Genomic DNA, 19,756 nt, shown 5'->3' on the forward strand with positions numbered 1-19,756 from the left:
TATATATATATTTATATTTATATAAAAAGACATAATAGCAGTATGCTATGCATCGATAGCAGCAACAGCTTTACCAGGTTCTGCAGTCATAAGAACAAAATTATAGACAGTCAGCACATTCCATTAAAAACAAAACAAAACAAAAACAAAGAAAAGAATAATATCCAAGAAACAGCAAAGTTCTGTTGCTGTTGTGGTACCTGGCACTATTTTTTTTTATTAGCATCTTAATCATCATCTGGAAAGAGAACATTCTAGAGTAATATCATTAAATGTAGCTCTGATAAAAAAAAAAAATAAAACTAAAAAAGAAAGTAAAAGAGAAAAGGCAATGATGTAACATTAAAATAATCCTTAATTCTGGAGATGAAAATGGTCCCCGAACATATTTAAATTGCTTCTTGCTCTTATAGTCTTATCTTATTCTTTTTTTCATTATTTAGAGAATACTTTATTAGTTTCTATAATAAAACCCCCATAGATATGACCTTACATATTTAGTATGATGTTTTACCCCTGTACACATGGAAAAAAAATAAAAAATAAAAATAAAAAAATTAACATTTCTAGACCAACTATAACTGATAAGTACTGACTTATTATTGACGTGTTATTGGCCTTTTGTTGACTCTTTTTACTTTTTCACCTTCTCCTTTTAATTTCTTGCCTTGCCTATTTGATTTGCTCTGTTGGGCCTCATGGTGTTGCCTTCATTGTCTTTTTCTAGGATCTTGTTTAGAAATGCTTGTAGTGCTGGTTTGGTATTCATGTAGTTTCTCAGGTGTTCTTTGTCGTGGAAGTATCTTATTTCCCCATCCATTTTGAAAGAGAGTTTTGCAGGATACACCAGTCTAGTTGAAAGTTGTTCTCTTTTAGTACTTGAAATATCTCATTCCAGGCTCTCCTTGACCCAAGGATTTGTGTTGAAAAGTCTGCTTTGATTCTGATGGGCTTTCCTTTGTATGTGATTTGTTTCTTTTCTCTTACTGCTTGTAGTATTTTGTTCTTCTGTTGGGTTTCTGGGATCTTGAGTATTATATGTCAAGGTGTAGATTTTTTTTTTTATTGTAGCTATTTGGGGTCCTATATGCCTCAGTTATCTGAATGTCAAATTCTTCCCCTCTGTTTGGGAAGTTTTCTGTCATTAATTCTGCGAACAGCTTTTTAAAGTCATTTGTATTTTCTCCTGCTACTTAATGTATTCCTATCAGTCTTATGTTATTCTTCTTTGCATCATCTAGGAGTTGGGATCGATTTCTCATGATCCCTTACTGTTTTTAAGAGATCTCTCTTTTCATGGTCACTGACTGCAATCTTATCTTCTATATCTGAGATTCTATCCTTGCATTCTTTTATTCTGTTGCATACACTTTCTATGGAGTGTTTAATCTCCTGGATATCTTTTTGAATCTGTTTTATGGATTCCATTTCTTTCCTATGTTGGGAGTTTATTTTTTCCATTTCTTTCTTATTCTGGGCCTTCATGGCTTCTATCATGGTCCTGAGCTCATCTATTTTTTTTGTCAGTTTCTGCTCTAGAGTCTCGAATCGCAACTTCCATTTTGGACACTATCTCTATGGTTATCTGGGAAATTATTTCTGTTTTGAATTTTTCTAGAGCCTGATTGATCTGTTTTGTTACTTCCTGTGCTTTGAGTTCAGGGTGTCCTGGTGGTTCACTATCGGCCTTTTCATCCTCATTTGCCCTACTCTTTGCCATTGGTGAACTGGAAATCTGTCCTTGTATCTTGCTTAAGTATTTTCTCATTTTTATTTTTGTTGTTGGACTGTCCTTGGTTTAATCTCTGGGTTATCACCCAAATCTTCCTGATATAGTTGTGCCCCAGCTTCTGTGTGTCTAACGACCCACAGACATTCTCATCTTCATAACATCAGAGAAAACAGCTCATCAAATCAACCGCAATGCTTTATCCCAACTGATACAATCAGCAACACATTAAGATCAAGCACAACTTGGACACTGACCACCTGTGGTAGTCACTAGTCTATCACCCTTAAATCATTTGAATTAAATTGAAATCAAGAAGCAGTCCAGAACATGTTGCAGTGAACAAAATTTCAATATAGTGTATTTACCATTTAAAGGCTCAGAGTGAGGATGCAAGACACCTGGTCTCAGTTAGCTGATGGCTGAACCCCATGATGCTGACTGACCTCGGGCTGCAAGGCCCAGATTGAGTTCCCCAACCTTCTGAATGGTTGAACTCCATAACATTCTATTACAGGTTTCCCATGCCCTTTCTTTAAAGATGTTCAAAGTTGGGAACTCAGAAAAATACCCTTGATGATCACCTCTGCCTCTGCAGAGTGGGTCCAAAGACTGGCACAGTCAGGAGGTCTGAGAGTGTGTGTGTGTTGGGGGGGGACTTATGGGGGTTCAGGGGCACCTGTGTGGCTACCTTCCTGGAGCTTGAGCGATGGCAGCTGGGTCGGGAGAAGGCGTGGCTCTCCTTCCCACGGTGGATGGGGCCCAGGCTACCTCCTGGCACTTGAGTGATGGTGGCTGGGGCAGGAGAAGGTGTGGCTTTCCTTCCCATGGTGGATCGGGGCCCAGGCTACCTCTCAGCGCTTGAGCGATGGTGGCTGGGGCAGGAGAAGGCGTGCCTCTCCTTCCTGCGGTGGATTGGGGCCCAGGCTACCTCCAGGTGCTTGAGTGATGGCAGCTGGGTTGGGAGAAGAAGCCACTTGTTTTTATTTTTGAAGAGAATCATAGCTAAGAATTTGTTTTGAGTTTCAGAAATGACTTGGACTTAGACTTGAAAAATTCTGGAACTGCTAAGACTTTGAGGAAGAGATTATGTTTTTGATTATATGCAGGATAGTTTTATTAGGTAGAACTATGAACTTGCTATTTTTTTTTTCTCATTGAGTTTATTGGTACATTTTAGGTATACATTACAGTTACATTCATCATTGGGATCTTGTACCTTCACATGACAGGTCTTGGTTCTCATTTGATTAGTGTGATCAGATGTTGTCATCTGGGTCCACCAGCTTTTTGTATAGTGGCTTATTTTGGTTGACTAAATTTGTGTATTAACAATTGCTCTTTGTGGAGCATTTAAAGTGATTTATTCTTTTCATAATGTGACTATATATATGTTATATTTGTACATATACACATATGTGGCATAATTATTAGAGCAAGTAATGGCTACTAAAAACCAGTTGCATATTAATTAACGGGTACAGAATTTTTTGTAGGTATAATTAAATGGATAGTAGTGATGGTTATATAATATTTGAAAGGCTTTAATACCGTGAAATTATACAGTCATGTGCTTAGAGTGTTAAATTTTATGTATATTTTGAGAAAGTAAAAACAGAGGGGTTGAAGGGAGAGCCAGGGATAAGGGAAAAAAATGAGAACCAAGACCTGTCATGTAAAGGTACAAAATCCCAATGATGAATGTTAACTGTACTGTATACCTAAAATGTACCAGTAAACTCAATGAGAAAAAAAAAATCTATTAGAAATAGATTTTAACACATTGGATTAAAATACTCATTTAATCCATAATGAGTGATTGTTATTCTCCCAAATGAATCAAAATATGATGGAGGATAGGGAGGTAAATTTTTCTTTACTAAAGAATGTCCTCCAAGAAAAGTAAAAGGAACTATAATTAGAAAAAGGAAAAGTTCATTTTGTATCTTGCAAATAATAATTGACTCAGACAAGAATTATTAATAGATGCTAAAACCCTTTTGTAAAAGATTGTTGGAATTCCCATTGTCTCAAATATCTCTCTGTAAATTACTACTTACCAAGGGGAAAGATAAGTGTATAATGGACAGATCTCCTGTACCAAGTGATCATCAATGAAGGGGACAGACTAGCAGCATTATATAGCTACTAACATGATCCAGTGGAGGTGTACAGCTCAAATTTAGGGTGGTTCTGGCCAAAAGTGTTTAATCTGAACCTGATCACTTAGGAAGCAAGTAGATAATCAAGAAAATAGGACATTCTAAGAGAGCTTTGACCTAACTTTAAAAATTCAGTGTTATGAATGAAAAAGATTTAAATAAGGGAGAATTCCAAAGATACAGCATGACCCAAATGCAGTGCTTAAATCTGGATACCGATGAATGAATGAATGAATGAATGAATTGGCCCAAGCGGAGCAATCTGTATAGAAAATGATAATTGAATTAGTTTGCTAGGGCTGCCACAATCAAGTACCAAAGCCTAGGTGGCTTAAGCAGCAGAAATGTATTTTTTTCTCAGTTCTGGAAGCTCTTAAAAGCCTGGGATCAAGATGCCTTCAGGGTTGGTTTCTTGTGGTCTGTGTCTCTCTTGCTTGTAGCCAGCCTGCTGGTTGTCTTCTTCTTGTATCTTTGTGTGGTTCTGTCTGTGTCTGTGTCCTAATTTCCACTTCTTATAAGGACACTGGTCATATTGGGTTAGGGTCTCCTTGTATAATCTCATTTTAGTTTAACTCCCTTAAAGACTTTTCCTTCAAACCCAGTCAGTCACACTCTTAGGTATGGGGGTTAGACTCCCAACATTTGAATTTGGGGGTGAAGCAGTTCAGCTCAAAACAGACATTGACTCAGTTTTAAATTGGTTTGCACGAGATAACCATGTTGAAATTTTGATGGCAAATGGTGTGTTTTCACTAGATTTTAAGCTCTTGCCAACAGTAACTTTGTCTAGAGCCAGACAGATACCTTTTAAAGTACCTGTCACATATCACTGAGACTGTTCATTGAATTGTTCATGAATTTGTTGGGCAAACCTGTGGCAAAATGAAAGAGAGAATTTTTTTTTTTCTGCATGTCTATGGTTTGTTAGAGATGTTTCCATTTTCTAATCATTTTTCCAGTTTCTCTTCCATCTCCCACCAAGGTAAATAATAATTTAGAAATTCTTCATGAGTTGTACCTGGCTAATTTCTGGGGAAAGCACAATGGAGAGTCAGCTGCTGAGCATTCCTTTGCAGGGGGTGGGCTGTCCAAGGTGGATGAATCTCTGACTACAGAGAGGCTGCTACAAAGAAGGCTGGATGGAGTGTAGGGCAGAATTCCCTGGCAAGTCCAGTGTGTTTCGCAGCCATTTCAGGTCGGCTGATCCCCAGGGTAAGGACACGGGATCATCAGAGGACTTGAGAGAACGTGAGTGATGCCAGGGCTCTATTTGACTTTACAGTGCCATTGGCGAGGAGTTTCCTTCACTTTGGAGCGTTCACAGGGTCGTGTTCTTGCTGGTTGATGTTGACTCTGAGTTGGAGGAATCTACCTTCTTTTCATTCTGTCCCATCTCAGTTCTAGAAGTAAAATCTCAGCCCTATGTTCTCCTCTCACAGTTTCATAGAGATTTCAGGTAGCCCAATTTTGATGTCTGTCAGCACCAGACCTTTGCCCAATTTTCTGTTGCATTATTTGCATATTCACATTTTGTTCTAAGGAGACTTTTAAAATTATGAACCTTGCCCTACTATTGTTTGTATTTTTTCTCTTAAGGTGTTTATTTTGCCTTTTAACTGGTACATATTCACTTTATGTTATAAAGTCTTTCCTTTTATGGTTTCTGGGTTGTATGTAATATTTTAAACTAGCTTCCCCACTTAATATTACATGAGAGATAACATTTTTTGTGGTACCATAGATTAAACCCAAGGACTTCTCACTGAGCTATATCCCAAGCCCTTTTTTTTTTTTTTATTTTGAGTCAGGATTTCGCAGTTTCCCAGGCTGGGCTGGAACTTGGGATCCTTCTGTTTTCATCACGCAGAATGCCGGATTTATAGGTGTATGCCACTATCTCCTGTTACTTGTGTGTTTTTCTAGTGTGGTGCTTTTTAGAATCCTGGTGTCCCACCCCCCTCGTGAAAAGTCAAGAGCCAATTTAACTTTTGCTCTTCAATCCTGGAGCTCCTGAACCTTCTTCACTAATGCCACATCACCAGCTGCTGTGACCCATTGCCGTTCAGACTGAATCTGCTGGTTCAGTCTGCAGAGGAAATCTGATCATCTTAGAGGCTCAGATCCTCTCTGCAGACTTCAGCTGTCCACTGCTGACCCTGACTGGAAGGATGCTGGTACCTAGTAATCATTGCACTGCTGTCATAGGTTGTACACCTCATTGGATCCTTGCTTTCTCTCCTTTTTTTTTTAACATAAGAAAAAGTAAGAGGTCATATTTCTTACTGGTTAAGAGTAGAGTCCTTGTACATCTCCAGGCCTTTTTTATTTTTGAGACAGAGTCTAAGTTGCTAAGTTGGCCCTGACAACTTGAACTTGTGATCCTCATGCCTCAGCCTCCCAGAGTGCTGGGCTTATAGGCATGCTCCCTCACCCCGGCAATAAACAGTATTCCTTAAAAGTACAATCACAATGTCATTATCCAATCTAAAAAATAATTACAGCAATTCTTCAATAACTTCTTTTATCTATTCTGTATACATTTTACCCATTTCCCTTTGGTGTGTTACAGTTTTTAAAGTTTTTCAGCTGTCTCGTAACATACATCATGACTGGTTGATGAGTCTCGGTTTTCTTTTGATCTCTGGATTTTCTTGCACTCTCAGTCTGATGCTCCTTCTCTTCCTCTGAAAGGTGGTACAACATCATGTTTAAATTCATCGCTCTGTGTATATGTTGTGGCTCTGCCACTTACTTGCTATATGAATTACTCAACCTGTCTGTACCTAGTTTCTTCTATGAAAGGGCACCTACTTTTGGGGGCTGTGGGAAAGGTCAAAGTGCTAATGTCTGCAGAGTTTAGCATGGGGCCTGAGCCGTCATATGCTTTTAGATGTACTAGCTGTGAACTTGGACACAGAGGGCTTGCTTAAAGTCCTGTCAAGAGTCCCCAGGCTGTGGAAGGAATGGAGGAAGACTCAGGCAAGTGAAGGGCGCAGTCATTCAGTGGGGTGTGGCTCCTGGTTGTGCACAAGGCTCCTTTCCTCCTTTTGGCTTCCTTTTGGGTTCCCGATTGTGCTTTGGTTGATGAGGTTGTGTTGTGCCCAAGTCGCAAAGTCCCCAAAGACCACCAAGGAGTCAGGTCTGATGCAATCACATGAGGAGTTTACTGCAAGCTCGAGCCTGGACCCTCGGGTGTCACTGCCACAGCGGCTTCAGACCAAGAGCCCACACTCATCTTTGAAGCAGGCTTATATAGGGTTGGGATTATATAGCACCTTTTTATAGGTGCTATTTTTATCTTTCACTTACTCCTGGATACTGGAAATTACTAATACCTATGTTCACAGAATCAGTTCCTCTTTCTAAAGAATATTGATTATCCTAAGCAGAAAAGATTTATCTTTAGATCATAAAAAGAGGAACACAAACACAGGGTGGAGGTAGCCTAGGATAGAGAGCTGCTAAAAATTACAGAGATCTGCAAAAATCCAAAAAGAGCAACAGAAACACAGGGTGGAGACTGTCATGCAGAATGGAATTTTTGCAGCTCTGTTCTGGGCAAGGGGCACAGAGGTGGGCAAAGGGCACAGAGGGAGCCCACCTCGACCTGAAAACTTGGTCCTTACAGTTGATGCAGAGAAGAATTTGAAATGGGTAAGGTATTATTTAGTGGAAGCCACTCTTCATTGTCTTTTCATTTCTGGTGTTCTCTTCCTCTGTATTTCTTGTTTGCTATTCTCTCTCAGAAGCCACTTTAACTTTTTATGGCAGTAACTGGGCTCTAACAACCAGTGATCTCCTAAGTAGAGCCTTTCAGCACTTTATAAATATGTCATGTACTTTTTATATTCTTTTGTTCTCTACATATCCCAGTTTTCAGAATAGTACAATCAGTTTTTATTCATTTAATGAACAGTAGTAATTTGACACTTGCTAACATGTAACATTATATTTGGAATAGTAATTAACAATTGCAACTGGTTCCTAATTATTCTGAAACCTTGATGCTTTTTAAAGAATGCAGACTTCAAGATCTGCATATAATACTAGAAAGTAATATTCTGCATTAAGCAGCTCTGCCTTCTACTGAACTATGAGCCTTAATGAATAATAATGCTAAATCAACAAGACTGTCAAATTGGTTTCTGTTACAATATTTGTCCACTGTCATGATTCATTAGAATAGCTTTAAATTGTCCTTACCAAACTGGGCATATCCTCCAGGCATTACAGTTAGTATCAAAATGACATGGGCTCCAGTCATTCATTTCTGGCTGTGTAATTTGAGTACTCATTTAAAACTCTATGAAAAGCCTCAGTTTTCTCATGTGAAAAATGGGGTTTTAAAGACTCCTCACTTTAAATGATATTTAAATGAGATCAGACATAAAGCCTTTCACTAGGACTGGCATAGAGTAAAACTGAGCTGGGTGTTATTCATGCTCTAATAAAATAAACGATCCAGCTGTAAGACTTCATGTCTATGATACCCAACTTGAGCAGAATTCTGATCTTAGTTCTGCCACCATTTGTACCTTGTTATAGCATGCATCAACACACACTTTTTACCAACTACTTATTGATAAATCTTCCATTCCCTTGTGGGGTGGGGCCTCTGATTTATTTGGCGTTGTCTCCTTAGGTCCTGGCACTGAGCCTGGTATATTGCAACCAGTGAGCAAGAATAGACTCACCATCTAAGGCAGTGGTTGTCAATTATTCCCTAGCGGATATTTGGCAATGTCTGGTGATGATGTTGTTGTTGTTGTTGTTGTTGTTGTTGTTGTCAGAGCATGGTGGGGGGTAGGTGGCTACTGACGTCTAGTGGGTAAGGATGCTGCTAAACATTTATAGTGCACCTGGCATTTTAACAAAAAATGATCACTGGACCCTGCAGCAAATGCTGAGAAACCCTAGTCCCAGGCAACCTTACCACTTGGGCTGTGACCCTGTGGGAAAGGTATGGATCTGTGACAGATTGACCTGTGTGTGGCCTGCAGTTTTCTCAGCTGTGAAGGAAAAGAATCTCGCTGCTTAAAGGGTAGATTGAAAAGAAAGGGAGCTCATGCATGTGTGTGCCCAGTTACTCCCTGCTCAGGTTCACCTCAGTGATTCAAGTCATCATCATCCTTTGACCAGCTTGTCTGTGTTACAGGAAGTCTACACAATAGAAGGTTTGCCTGTCCCGATACAGGAGTGAAAGTCCAACTCCTGTCTTCCCTTGTAGTCAGGACACAAGCAGGTGACCTAGGCTCAGCCAATAACATCCTTAGATGTGAGATATCAGTTGGGAAGAGGCAAGGGCAAGATGAGGAAACAGGTTGTGCATGAAGCTTTCATTTTATCTTACCTGAGAGACAGCCAAGGTGACCTTTGGTGTAAGAGCTGACATGGATTTCTTATCAAGCTGTTCTGGGGTAGTTTTGGGTACTGTTGGTTAGAGCCATGGTGTCAGGCTGATTTCTCCGACTTTCCTAACCATATTATCCTGTAGCGTTTTAACAAAATATTTTTCTTTCTTAGCCTGTCATCTTCTCTTGCCTATTTCTAAGATCAGTGTATGTTAGACCATTTTTCTTTCCATTCATATTAGGGATTAGAAATGTCACATAATCTTGTTTTCAGCTTTCTTTTTCTTTAAAAGCAGCTAATCATTATCAACATTACTAATTTAGTATTTACAGGATGCTTTTTCTTCATCCTGATTGTTTGTTGAGTAACCTTATGAACTAGATAAAGTAGAGTTTATTACCATTTTGTCCATTTTGTGGATGGAGAAGCTGAAGGATGTTAACTGTCTTGTCCAAGGATACCATGTTAGCAGCACGGGTGGGCCCATCTTTCCTCTAAAGCTGCTGCTGCTTATTGATGTCAGTGTGAGTAAGTGTCCTCTGTCTCAATAAAGAGTTAAGAATGTAAACAGACAAATTTCTATTTTAGAAAAGATTCATACTATCTCCTGTCAGTTTCATACTCTTGGGAACATCTGCAAGGATGTTAGCTTTAGCATGACAGTGATAGTAGAATCTAAAACCAGTGTGTTTCAATCTCACTTGGCATAACAAAACCTACAGTGAAGACATCTCCATGGATTTCTTAACTGTTATACTCTGCTTCTTAATATGAGACCTTTAATGTGATGATTTTACAGTTGCTTAATGTTTGTTTACAGCAGAGCATACTTAAAGGGAACACCCATTACAGCCTGCTGAGTTGTTCTGATAAACTTCCACAGTACCCCGGAAATGACCTGCTTATATCATTACCCAGTGGGTTAACATTTGTGGCATCTGATGCTTTATAAGTCAACTATTGAATGATAGGAACTTTTGAGGGTTTATTACAGAGAAATGTTGTGGTTTAAAGAATGTTTCACTTGGCATCTTGTACACTAATTAATATCAATAACTTTTTGATAATTATTATCTCTCATTTATTAGAATTTAAGGAAACTACCCTGAGGAGTGAGTGACTCGGTTGTTTCAGTAAAAACATTATTTTCTTAAACTTGATGAGACAACTCTTTCTTCCCTTTCTCAAGTTAATTGTAACTGTGGTTTTTATAGAATTTCAGGTTTTCTTTTGCAATTACTGATTGTAACAGTCAAAGTTCACTTGCAGGGAACAGAATCCACTCTGGCTGGTTTAAACCAAGGGAGATTTATTTCAGGGTATTAAATGATTTACAGAATTTGTTGGGAAGGTAGGAAAACACACTTGAGGTTGACCTCTCAGGAGTGGTTTCCAGAGCCTCACACTAGAGCAGACTACCGAGGGAGTAGTGGCCTCATGTGCAGCCAAAGCACTGCCCGCTAATCTCATAAGGCAATGCTGCCACTCTTACAGGAGGACGGAAATCTGCAGGAAAACCAGACGCTTCCATTGATGGTGGCTTCTTTTTGCCTTAAAATCGTACCCTACCTCATTTGACTAAGGGCACCTGGACTTCGTAGCTGCAAGGGGATCTGGAAAGTACAGTTTTAACTGTCCCATCTCTATGGTGCAGATTAGAGAAGGAGGGTGGCCCCAGCTGCTAAACTATTAGGTTACACAAAAGGGTACCTCTCATTGGGATTTATGCTTACCTCAGGCACAAAAGACTATGCAGGCATATTTTTTTTCTCCATTCCACCCTTTGTTTTCCTTGTCAGTGCGTGTTTGCTTGCACACATACATACTGTAGGCTGCTGTTTTTTAATCTCATATAAAATAAATAATCATATAAGCCTGTGTTTTTCTTGACTTACAAACCTTTCAGGTTTGGGAAGGGGATTGGAGAACATATTGCTTAGGGAGAGCAGTGCTATATAGTTCATGATGTAGCAGGGGGAACTATGACCTTGGATTCTAAACTACTGCTCAACTCCTCTATGCATTGTAATCTTGTAGGGAACTTTGAGAACACCTATTTGGGAGATTCTGATTGGAATTCCATTGATCTTTTTCACACCTTGGGCTTTGAGAAAACCTAAAAGCCCTTCAAGTGAATTGAATATGCAGCTGGGTCTAAGAGATGAAGTTCTAATCAACACTCTATCATCTAAAGCTATAGTTTTTAAACTTTGTGTCAGGACCACCTACGGGACTTGTTAACTATAGATTGCTAAGCCCCACCAATATCATCCTAGAATTCCCAGGTGATACTGGTGCTGGTGGTTCAGACACCATACTTTGAGAACCACAGATCTGTAGGGAGTTAACTGATTTTCGTTGCAAATAGCTGATGTTTTTACTTATCTGGAAGACTGTTTTTGGTGCTGGGGATTGAACTCAGCTTCTTGTGTCTCTACCATGGAAGAATCAAGATTTAGAAAGTGCCTGCTTACTTTCTTGTGTTTGGCTGGGCTCATCTGATGAATAAGGAACCTTCTGAAAGATGAGGGTCTCACATCTATAGAGTTTCCCAGTGTGAGAGGAGAGCCTTACTTTTTGCATTTGATTCTGCCGATGAGTAACCCTTATGTTATATAGGCTTTCTTATATTGCTCCCCACTGCCCTCTGTTAAAACTAATGATTATTTTGAGTGCATGATTCTGTACCACCATGATTTGATACAATAGTGAGCTTGTAACTATAGCTTTACTCTATAAGAAAGTAAAGCCAGTTTACATTTCTCTGACGGAGAGCGATATTGAACTTTTTTTTTCATGTATTTATTGGACATCTGTACTTCTTCCTATGAGAAGTATCTATTCATTTTGGTTGCCCAATTTTTCATTTATCATCAAGAAATCAAATAATAACAAAAGTTGGGAGGCTGACACAAAGGATCCCTTCCGCATTGTTGATGGTCATATAAACTAATACAACAGCTGTTAAGATCAGTGTGGCGATTACTCAGAAAACTAAAACTAAAAATTCCCATCAACCCATTTATTCCTCTTCTAGGCATCTTCCTGGACAAGTTAAAGTCTCATACTGTAGTGATTTGTACACACCCATGTTTATAGCAGTACAATTTATAATAGCTAAAACTTGGAAGCAGCCTATATGCCCATTGACAAAGGAAGAGATAAAAAATGTGGTATGTATTACTCTGCCATAAAGAAGTATAAACTTGAAGTATTTGTAGGTAATTGAGTGAACCACAAGACTACAAGACTAATGTTAAGAGGAGCAAATCAGATACACAAGTTTAAATATCACATGGTTTCTCTTATATGAGAAACTCATAAATAAAGAGCAAACTAAAGGTAATAGGAAGTAGGGAGGTCTTTTGAAATGGGAAGGGGAGCAAAAGATGGAGAGGAGAGAGAGGGAAAAGATGAAAAAAGAATTTTAAAAAATGGGAATAGAACTTTTGCAAATGGGAGGGGGAACCAGAGTTGGAAGGAACTGGGAGGAATAGAAGGGGAAGGGAACAACAAAAGAATTAAGATGTGTTAAGTACATGTGCAGACTCTCCACAGTAAATGTAATCAGTATGTATTGCAAATATGTATTAATAAAGGCAAAAGGAAAACCAGTTTAAAAAATATTTCTACAAATAGGAATCTTTTCAGCAAGACCTTTCCTTTTGGCTGCTGTAACTTGTATTAGAATGAGAATGTGTTAGTTACATTTCTGTCGTTGCTGAGACAGAATTCCTAGTACCACAAGTTAAAGGGGAAGGAGGTTATTTGGCTCACAGTTTGTAGAGGTTTCAGCCCATAATCAGCTGGCTCCAAAGCAGGGTGGCAGAGGCATCGCAGAGGAGAAATAACATGGCGTGCGTAAAGTGGCGGAGCAAGAAGAGAACCTTACCAGTGTCTCCCTGCCCCTTTTATTTTATCCAGACTCCTTAGGGTGGGTGGCACTCAAGCCCTTAATGCTGTTGCCTTTGGCCTAGGCCCACCATGAGTCAGTCACACATTACTGATTCCACTGCCTCTGGAAAGATGTGAGGCTTTGGGGGTACATCTAAACACAAGCTATAACAAAGAGGGAGTTAATTTGACCTTAAAGGTATCTTTCTGGTTCTTGTCATTATGTTTTTCTTTCTCCCCTAACTCCTTTTTAAGTGTCACTTACTGAAGTTTGTTACTGGCTGATTTTCTTTTTCTTGAGATATACATAGTTTGTTTTACAAACACTGTTGATGATCTGTTTACAGGAGTAGAGCTAGTGTTTTTCTTGTCAAAAGGGTTATATGTTTAATACTCAAGCTTTCTCTTGTGGGACATACATTCAGGGAATTGACTAGGAAGTTTCATACTAAAGCAGTAGTAGACCTCTCAATTCATGTAAGGAACATGAATGCATGGATTTTTTTTTTCTCTTGTAAAGTCTTCTTCTCACTTGCCTTCTTTACCTTGGCGTTGGTGTGAAATGTTATTTGACTAGTGTTATAGAATTATTTACTATGTTGACTTAAATGAAATATTTCATCATCATCTGCCATGAACTTTTTCCTCTTTAGGTTTGAAAGCCAGATTCTTGATTTTAAAGTTTTTGATACAAAATTTTTGTTTAATGTTGGAAGGCATTTTCACAAATGCAAATTCAGAAGAATAATGATAAATTAAGGCAGTTAGATTCTAAGAATAGTAGCTCTAAATGTTTATGTGGTGTTAGTGTGTGAAAAAATACATAGAGCCGTGCAAATCAGTCTTCTGGAAACAATCTAAAGTTTGATGAATCTTCTGAAGCTTAAGAATAAACTGAGTCTAATAATTCCAGGCTTGTGTGATGTGATGTGTGCATACTGAACACAGCTGTTCTGAATTGACTGGAAAAGGTGGCTGTGTTTCTGTGGCTCCCCTTTTACAGCTCATGTAACTTTCTGGGTATTGGTTTTGCCAGAAGGTAGAATCCATCAAAACGCACTTTCGTAGCACTGGCTCTTCTCATTGCAGTTTTTTGTTGTCTTCGGTGAAGTTATTTTCTTCCTTCACAGAATGACACCTAAGAAGAAGAATGGGAGGTAGAATTAGAAATGGAAATTCCAAGTGACCACACAGCAGTTGATGAATGGGTAATAGATGTGATTAGTGTGACGTGAGCCCAGGAAATTGGTAGCAACTTTTCTGAATGCGCACCTCCCCCCACTGAATCACAGTTACTTATGCTTAACTAGAAAGTGCCCAGGACTCAGTGCACTTTTCAGTAGGCCTTGGGGAAATTCCATCATGATCATTAGCCCTTCACTGCAACTTCCAGATCTATTTTCAAGAAATAGCAGTCTGTCGGGTTAGGAGAACCGATGGAGTGATATTAGAATGTCTTCAGTGTTTCTTTGGTGAGTGTTTTTTGAATACCATGAGTTCCCTTCCCTTTTTTTCCTCCCTGTTTTTCCCTTGCAAGTTATGAATCTGGTTACTCATCATTTAGCAATTTTTTTACCGGTGAGAGTAATAGAATAGAATACAGAGCCTAAATAATAAAAGTAATGATGGATACTATTTATGGAGTGCTTTTTAATTATATTTATTTATTTTTTTAGTACCGGGGATCAAACTCGGGTCCTTGTGCTGTCGAGGCAAGCTGTGGAACAGCTGAGCCCAATCCCCAGCCCTACTGAATGCTTTAATTGTATAACTGTTTTAGTACTATCCCTTTATGAATTACCTCATAACATCCTTCCACTTGTCCAGGATTTTCTGTTTTATAGATGAGGAAAATGAGACTTGAGAAGTCAAAGCACCAAGATCACAGTGTCAGAGTTTTAAGAGATCAGACCTGCACCCTATGCAAGGATGGTCTGATATGAAAGCTATGTCCTTAATTATGGCACTGGATGGACACTACAAGCAGGTACTAGTAGGAGAAATTGGGAGATTCTTGATTTCTATGCATGTGCTCTATGATATCCCTGGGTTAAGTTTGGGTCTCATCGAAGCTGCCTATAATGTGGTGTAATAGGAGGTAAGAGATCGAGACTTGAAGACTCAGAGATAAAGGGAAATATATGACCCCTTCTGATCTTCAGTTTCCCGTTCTGTAAAATGAGAGCAGTAACATGTATTCTTCTTCACTCAGTTTGTTGTGAGGACCTGAAGAAATAATTATCATGCTTTGAAAACTGTGGTCTGGATTTTAGGTGATGTTATGGTGAATTTTGGTCACTGGTAATAGTCTGTGTTCTGTGCCCTAAACCCTGGGTAAGTTACAAAGTGAACACTTTGGTTTTTCTCTCACAGAGGTATAATTCCAGTGTGGAGCACTTAATAAACATTTTGGGATCAGTAAGCACAGTGTGGGAATTTAGGGCAGGGGAAATACACTCTGAGATAGCATTGCCCAGGAAAGGTCTTAGAAAGAATGAAGGAGGTTTATATGGATGTGTATTCAGATAGAACAAGACTAGTTCATTCGTGGAAAATTTTCTTTTATCTTTAAAAGGGAAACCAACTAAAAACTTTGGATACCACGTGCTTTAAAAAATGTTACTTATGAACTGTCACAAGGTAAGGGGTCCTTCTCATTGAGGAAGGAGTTTCTGTACCCTAGATGGGGAAATTTGAGGAGCTTTTATGACGTCTTCATTGGTGTTGTTCATCCCACCCCACCTTTGTCAGAGTAGAGACCTCATCAGAGGGAAAACTCTTCAAAAACCTTTAGGTCAGCAGTATTATTAATCTTGGCCAAGTTGGTTAGCAGTCAGTTTTTCCCTCCCTTATTGACTAGCAAGAGATACTAATTAATTCAGAATTTTAAGAAAAAGAGTGCAAATTCTTATAGCATGGGTGCTTGCAGGTACTGAAAAGAAAAATTAACAGTCTTGCTTTGGAAACTAGAGAGACCATCCAACTGGTTTTAGCAATGTTGCCTCTCCCATTCCAGTGTTTAATTAATAAAATTATTCCTGATAGTGGTGGCCAATGAGCTCAAGCAATTCCATATTTAGAGACAGAGAGCCCATTGTCGAAGATCTCAGTAGAATCTTTGCAAACACACAGAAGGGATTTAGACAATTTGCATAAATCTCCCTCTGGATAGAGACATGGCTCCAGTGTTGTGGTGGTTCCAGGAACCCTTCCTTGGCTGTACCATGGGGTAAAGCTGTGCTTGGTGAGAATTCAGTTTCATGACGGTTTTTGCCAGCGGGATTGGGTGATGGGATGCTGAATAAGCCCACTGTTTGGTTCCAATAAGGGCTCTTTTGTGTTCATCTGGGGCAGTCATGTTCAAGTTTGTCTTGCTTTTTCCCCAGTGATGTTTTTAGACTTTTTGGCCTGGAGAATTAAGCACAACACACATTCTGAGCTAATCTGTCAAATTTTACTCATGAAAGGTAACCACAGCCCCTTGTGTTTCTAGAATGTGGAGAGTAACAGTCATACCTTTGGAGACTTTTGATTTATTAAATCAAAAATTGGGAAGAGGAGAATTTCCTTGGCATTCCCAGGTAGCTAGGTATACATGCCTGTCATGGTGAAACTGTGAGAAGTAATTCCCTTAGGTTACTTAATGTGATTTGTCTAGTTCACCGACTTCTTTAAGAAATACGTTCCTTTGCATAATTAACAAACAGGTTGTACTTTAATATTTAATATTCCCCTGTGGAAAGACAGGACTTAACCTGGAGTATAGTTTAAATGCCAGGTGTGTACAGATCTGTTCCAACTTTTGTTTTTTTTCTTCTTTCTAAAAAACGGCATGCATTAAACTATACATATAAAGAACCTTAACTACTGGTTTCTTGTGCAGAATGTTACCATTCTAGATGCCGCATATGGAATGTAATTTAAAATCTGGGGACTAATTTATGTACTTGGGCATTTTAAGTACAAAAATGAAATCCATTAATTTCTGACCTGAAGTTTATTTTCCTTCAGTCTCCTACCTTGATTCCTCAGCTTTGTTCTAATAACACAAACATTTTTATGTTTATTTATAGGTGGCTTTAACGAAGAGAGCAGATCCAGCTGAGCTTAGAACAATATTTTTGAAGGTCAGTATAAAGGGATCTATTTTGTTTCTTATTTGGTTTGTGTTCTATAACTTCGAAAGATTATTTTCAAACAGCTTTTTATTTCATTGTTATATTTTTAAAAATTCCCAAAGCGTCTTTACATAGGACTTATGAAAGAGGTCCTTTACAGTTTTTCTAATGTGTAGAACATATATAGGCAATTGTTTGAGATGGCAACATGGTTTATATTTAAATTTCTTTTTAACTGAAAAGGAGTCACTGGGGGATTTAGCCTTGCAACTCATTTACTTCTTCAGGATTGATCTGCGAAGGACTTTTCCTAAGTTTAAATATGTTTATAAAATCTGTAACCCTCCATTCTCCAGAAGAAGCTATCCATGTTGTTCCTTGCTAGAAGCTGCCTGTGGTAGTTGAAATCATCATGGTAACCATTGTCATTTTATTACACCTGTAGTGCCCTGTGGGAGACCTCAGTATGAATAACCACAGACACCAGAGCACAACAGATACCATACAAACTGATTTTCTTCACTTCTGAGGCATCTACCTATTTTAGATTGTTGGGCAGTGAATGATTAAAACAGAAAAAGTTTCCCTCCAGTTTTAAACACTGAAGTGCTTTTATGGTATTTAGCTGAAATTAAAGTGTTCAAAAAAGAAACAGCCACTTTTGTAAATGTAATAAAAAATATATGAGCCTTTTCTAAACATTATGAAAAAGAAACTGGGCTGAATGGAGAGAGGAATCAGTTGAGAAACTTGATGTGTACTGGCTATGGTGTAGAAAGTTAATGTTGTTATTAATTGTATTTTGATGTTACTGGGGGTTGAACCTCATGCATGGTAGGCGAGTACTCTACCACTGATACATATCCCCAGCCCTTTAATTTTATTTTGAGACAGCATCTGGCTAATTTGCCCAGGCTGGCTTTGAACTTTTGATCCTCTTGCTTCAGCCTCCCAAGATAGGTGCCACCATGCCTTGTAGAAGTTATTAATTCAGTGAGCCTTACTTTCCTCAACAAAATATGTTCAGATTTTAAAAGATTGAAGGCTGAGGATGTAGCTCAAATGAGTGAAAAAGTTCTTGCCTAGCATGTGCAGAACCATGGATTTGATGTTGAGCATGCTTTAAAAAAAAAAAAGAAAAAAAAAGAAAAGAGATATGGAATTTGAAAACTGATAGGATTGTGATGTCATGGAATTACAACTAATTGATTTTAGTTTGGATAATTTTATTGGTCAGCTTTCCCGTTGTTGGGATAAAGTACCCAAAACGCACAGGAAATTAAAGGTTTCAGTTGATGTCCTCTGGATTCAAAGCAGAAACATTATGGCTGAAGGGCATGGTGGAGCAAACTTGCTCACCTCAAGGCTGTGGAAAGGCAGTGGGCTGGAAAGAAGGGAATGAGACACAATCCCGGAGGTCATACCTCACAACCCACCTATACACACTAGGAAGTGTGCCTTACCTGGTCTCTTTAAATTACATGATCATCTCTTTAGATGCAGAAAAAGCGTTCGAGAAAATTCATCACCCATTCGTGATAAAAACCCTGCAGAAAATTGGAATAGATGGTATTTATCTCAACTCGATAAAGGCTATCTATGAAAAACCCATCAGCCAGTATCATACTAAATGGTCAAAAACTGAAAACCTTCACACTAAAATCAAGAACAAGACTAGGATGTCCACTGTCACCACTTCTGTTCAATTTAGTTTTGGAAATGTTAGCCACAGCAATTAGACAAGAGAAAGAAAGAGAAGCAATAAAGATAGAAAAGGAAGAAGTTAAACTGTCATTATTTGCTGACAATATGATACTGTATATAGAAGACCCAAAAAACTCCATAAAAAGACTCTAGACTTAATTGTCAGATTCAGTGGAGTAGCTGGATACAAGGTAAACACTCCCAAAATCAATAGCCTTCTTGTACACAGCAGACTCACTCAGAGAGAAATTAGGGAAATAATCCTTTTCACAATTGTATCTAAAGAAATGTAATATCTAGGAATCAAATCTAACAAAGGAAACAAAAAACCTCTACATTGAGAACAACAACACTCTGAAAAAAGAGATTAAAGAGGATATAAGAAAATGGGAAGTTCCTGGGTAGGAAAAAGCAATATAGTGAAAATGAATACTTCCAAAACTGTTATACAGATTCAGTACATCCCTATTGAAATCGCAACAGTATATTTCACAGAACTAGAGAAAACAATACAAAATCTCATTTGGAATCAGAAGAGACCTAGAATAGCAAAAGCAATTCTAGGCAACAGAGACATGGCAAGGGATATCACAATCCCCAACTTGAAAGTATACTATAAAGCCACTGTGACAAAAACAGCATGGTACTGGCACAGAAACAGACCTGAGGACCAGTAGAACAGAATAAAAGATGCAGAAACGATTCCAGATATACTCAGCTACCTCATCTTTGACAAACAAGCCAACCATCCTCACTGGAGGAAAGATAGCCTATTTAATAAATGGTGTTGGACAAAC

The 19,756-nt window shown here is 38.6% G+C and overlaps 1 protein-coding gene across 2 annotated transcripts in view; it reads left to right on the plus strand.

The window, feature by feature from the left end:
* The window catches only part of Slc25a13 (solute carrier family 25 member 13), a 198,168-nt gene that overhangs the window by 36,292 nt on the left and 142,120 nt on the right, over positions 1-19,756 (plus strand). Inside the window, exons 1-2 of one of the 2 annotated variants that reach the window (XM_010603396.3) lie at positions 15,009-15,124; positions 17,211-17,264. In XM_010603396.3, coding sequence (XP_010601698.1) covers positions 15,059-15,124; positions 17,211-17,264 — 120 coding nt within the window. In that variant the 5' untranslated portion in view covers positions 15,009-15,058. Of the gene's footprint in view, positions 1-15,008; positions 15,125-17,210; positions 17,265-19,756 lie in introns of those variants that run through there. The other variant, XM_010603394.2, reaches the window with a different exon arrangement.

Source organism: Fukomys damarensis, unplaced genomic scaffold (genome assembly GCF_012274545.1).
Source record: "Fukomys damarensis isolate Sample0158 unplaced genomic scaffold, DMR_v1.0_HiC HiC_scaffold_4, whole genome shotgun sequence".
Lineage (NCBI taxonomy): Eukaryota > Metazoa > Chordata > Mammalia > Rodentia > Bathyergidae > Fukomys > Fukomys damarensis.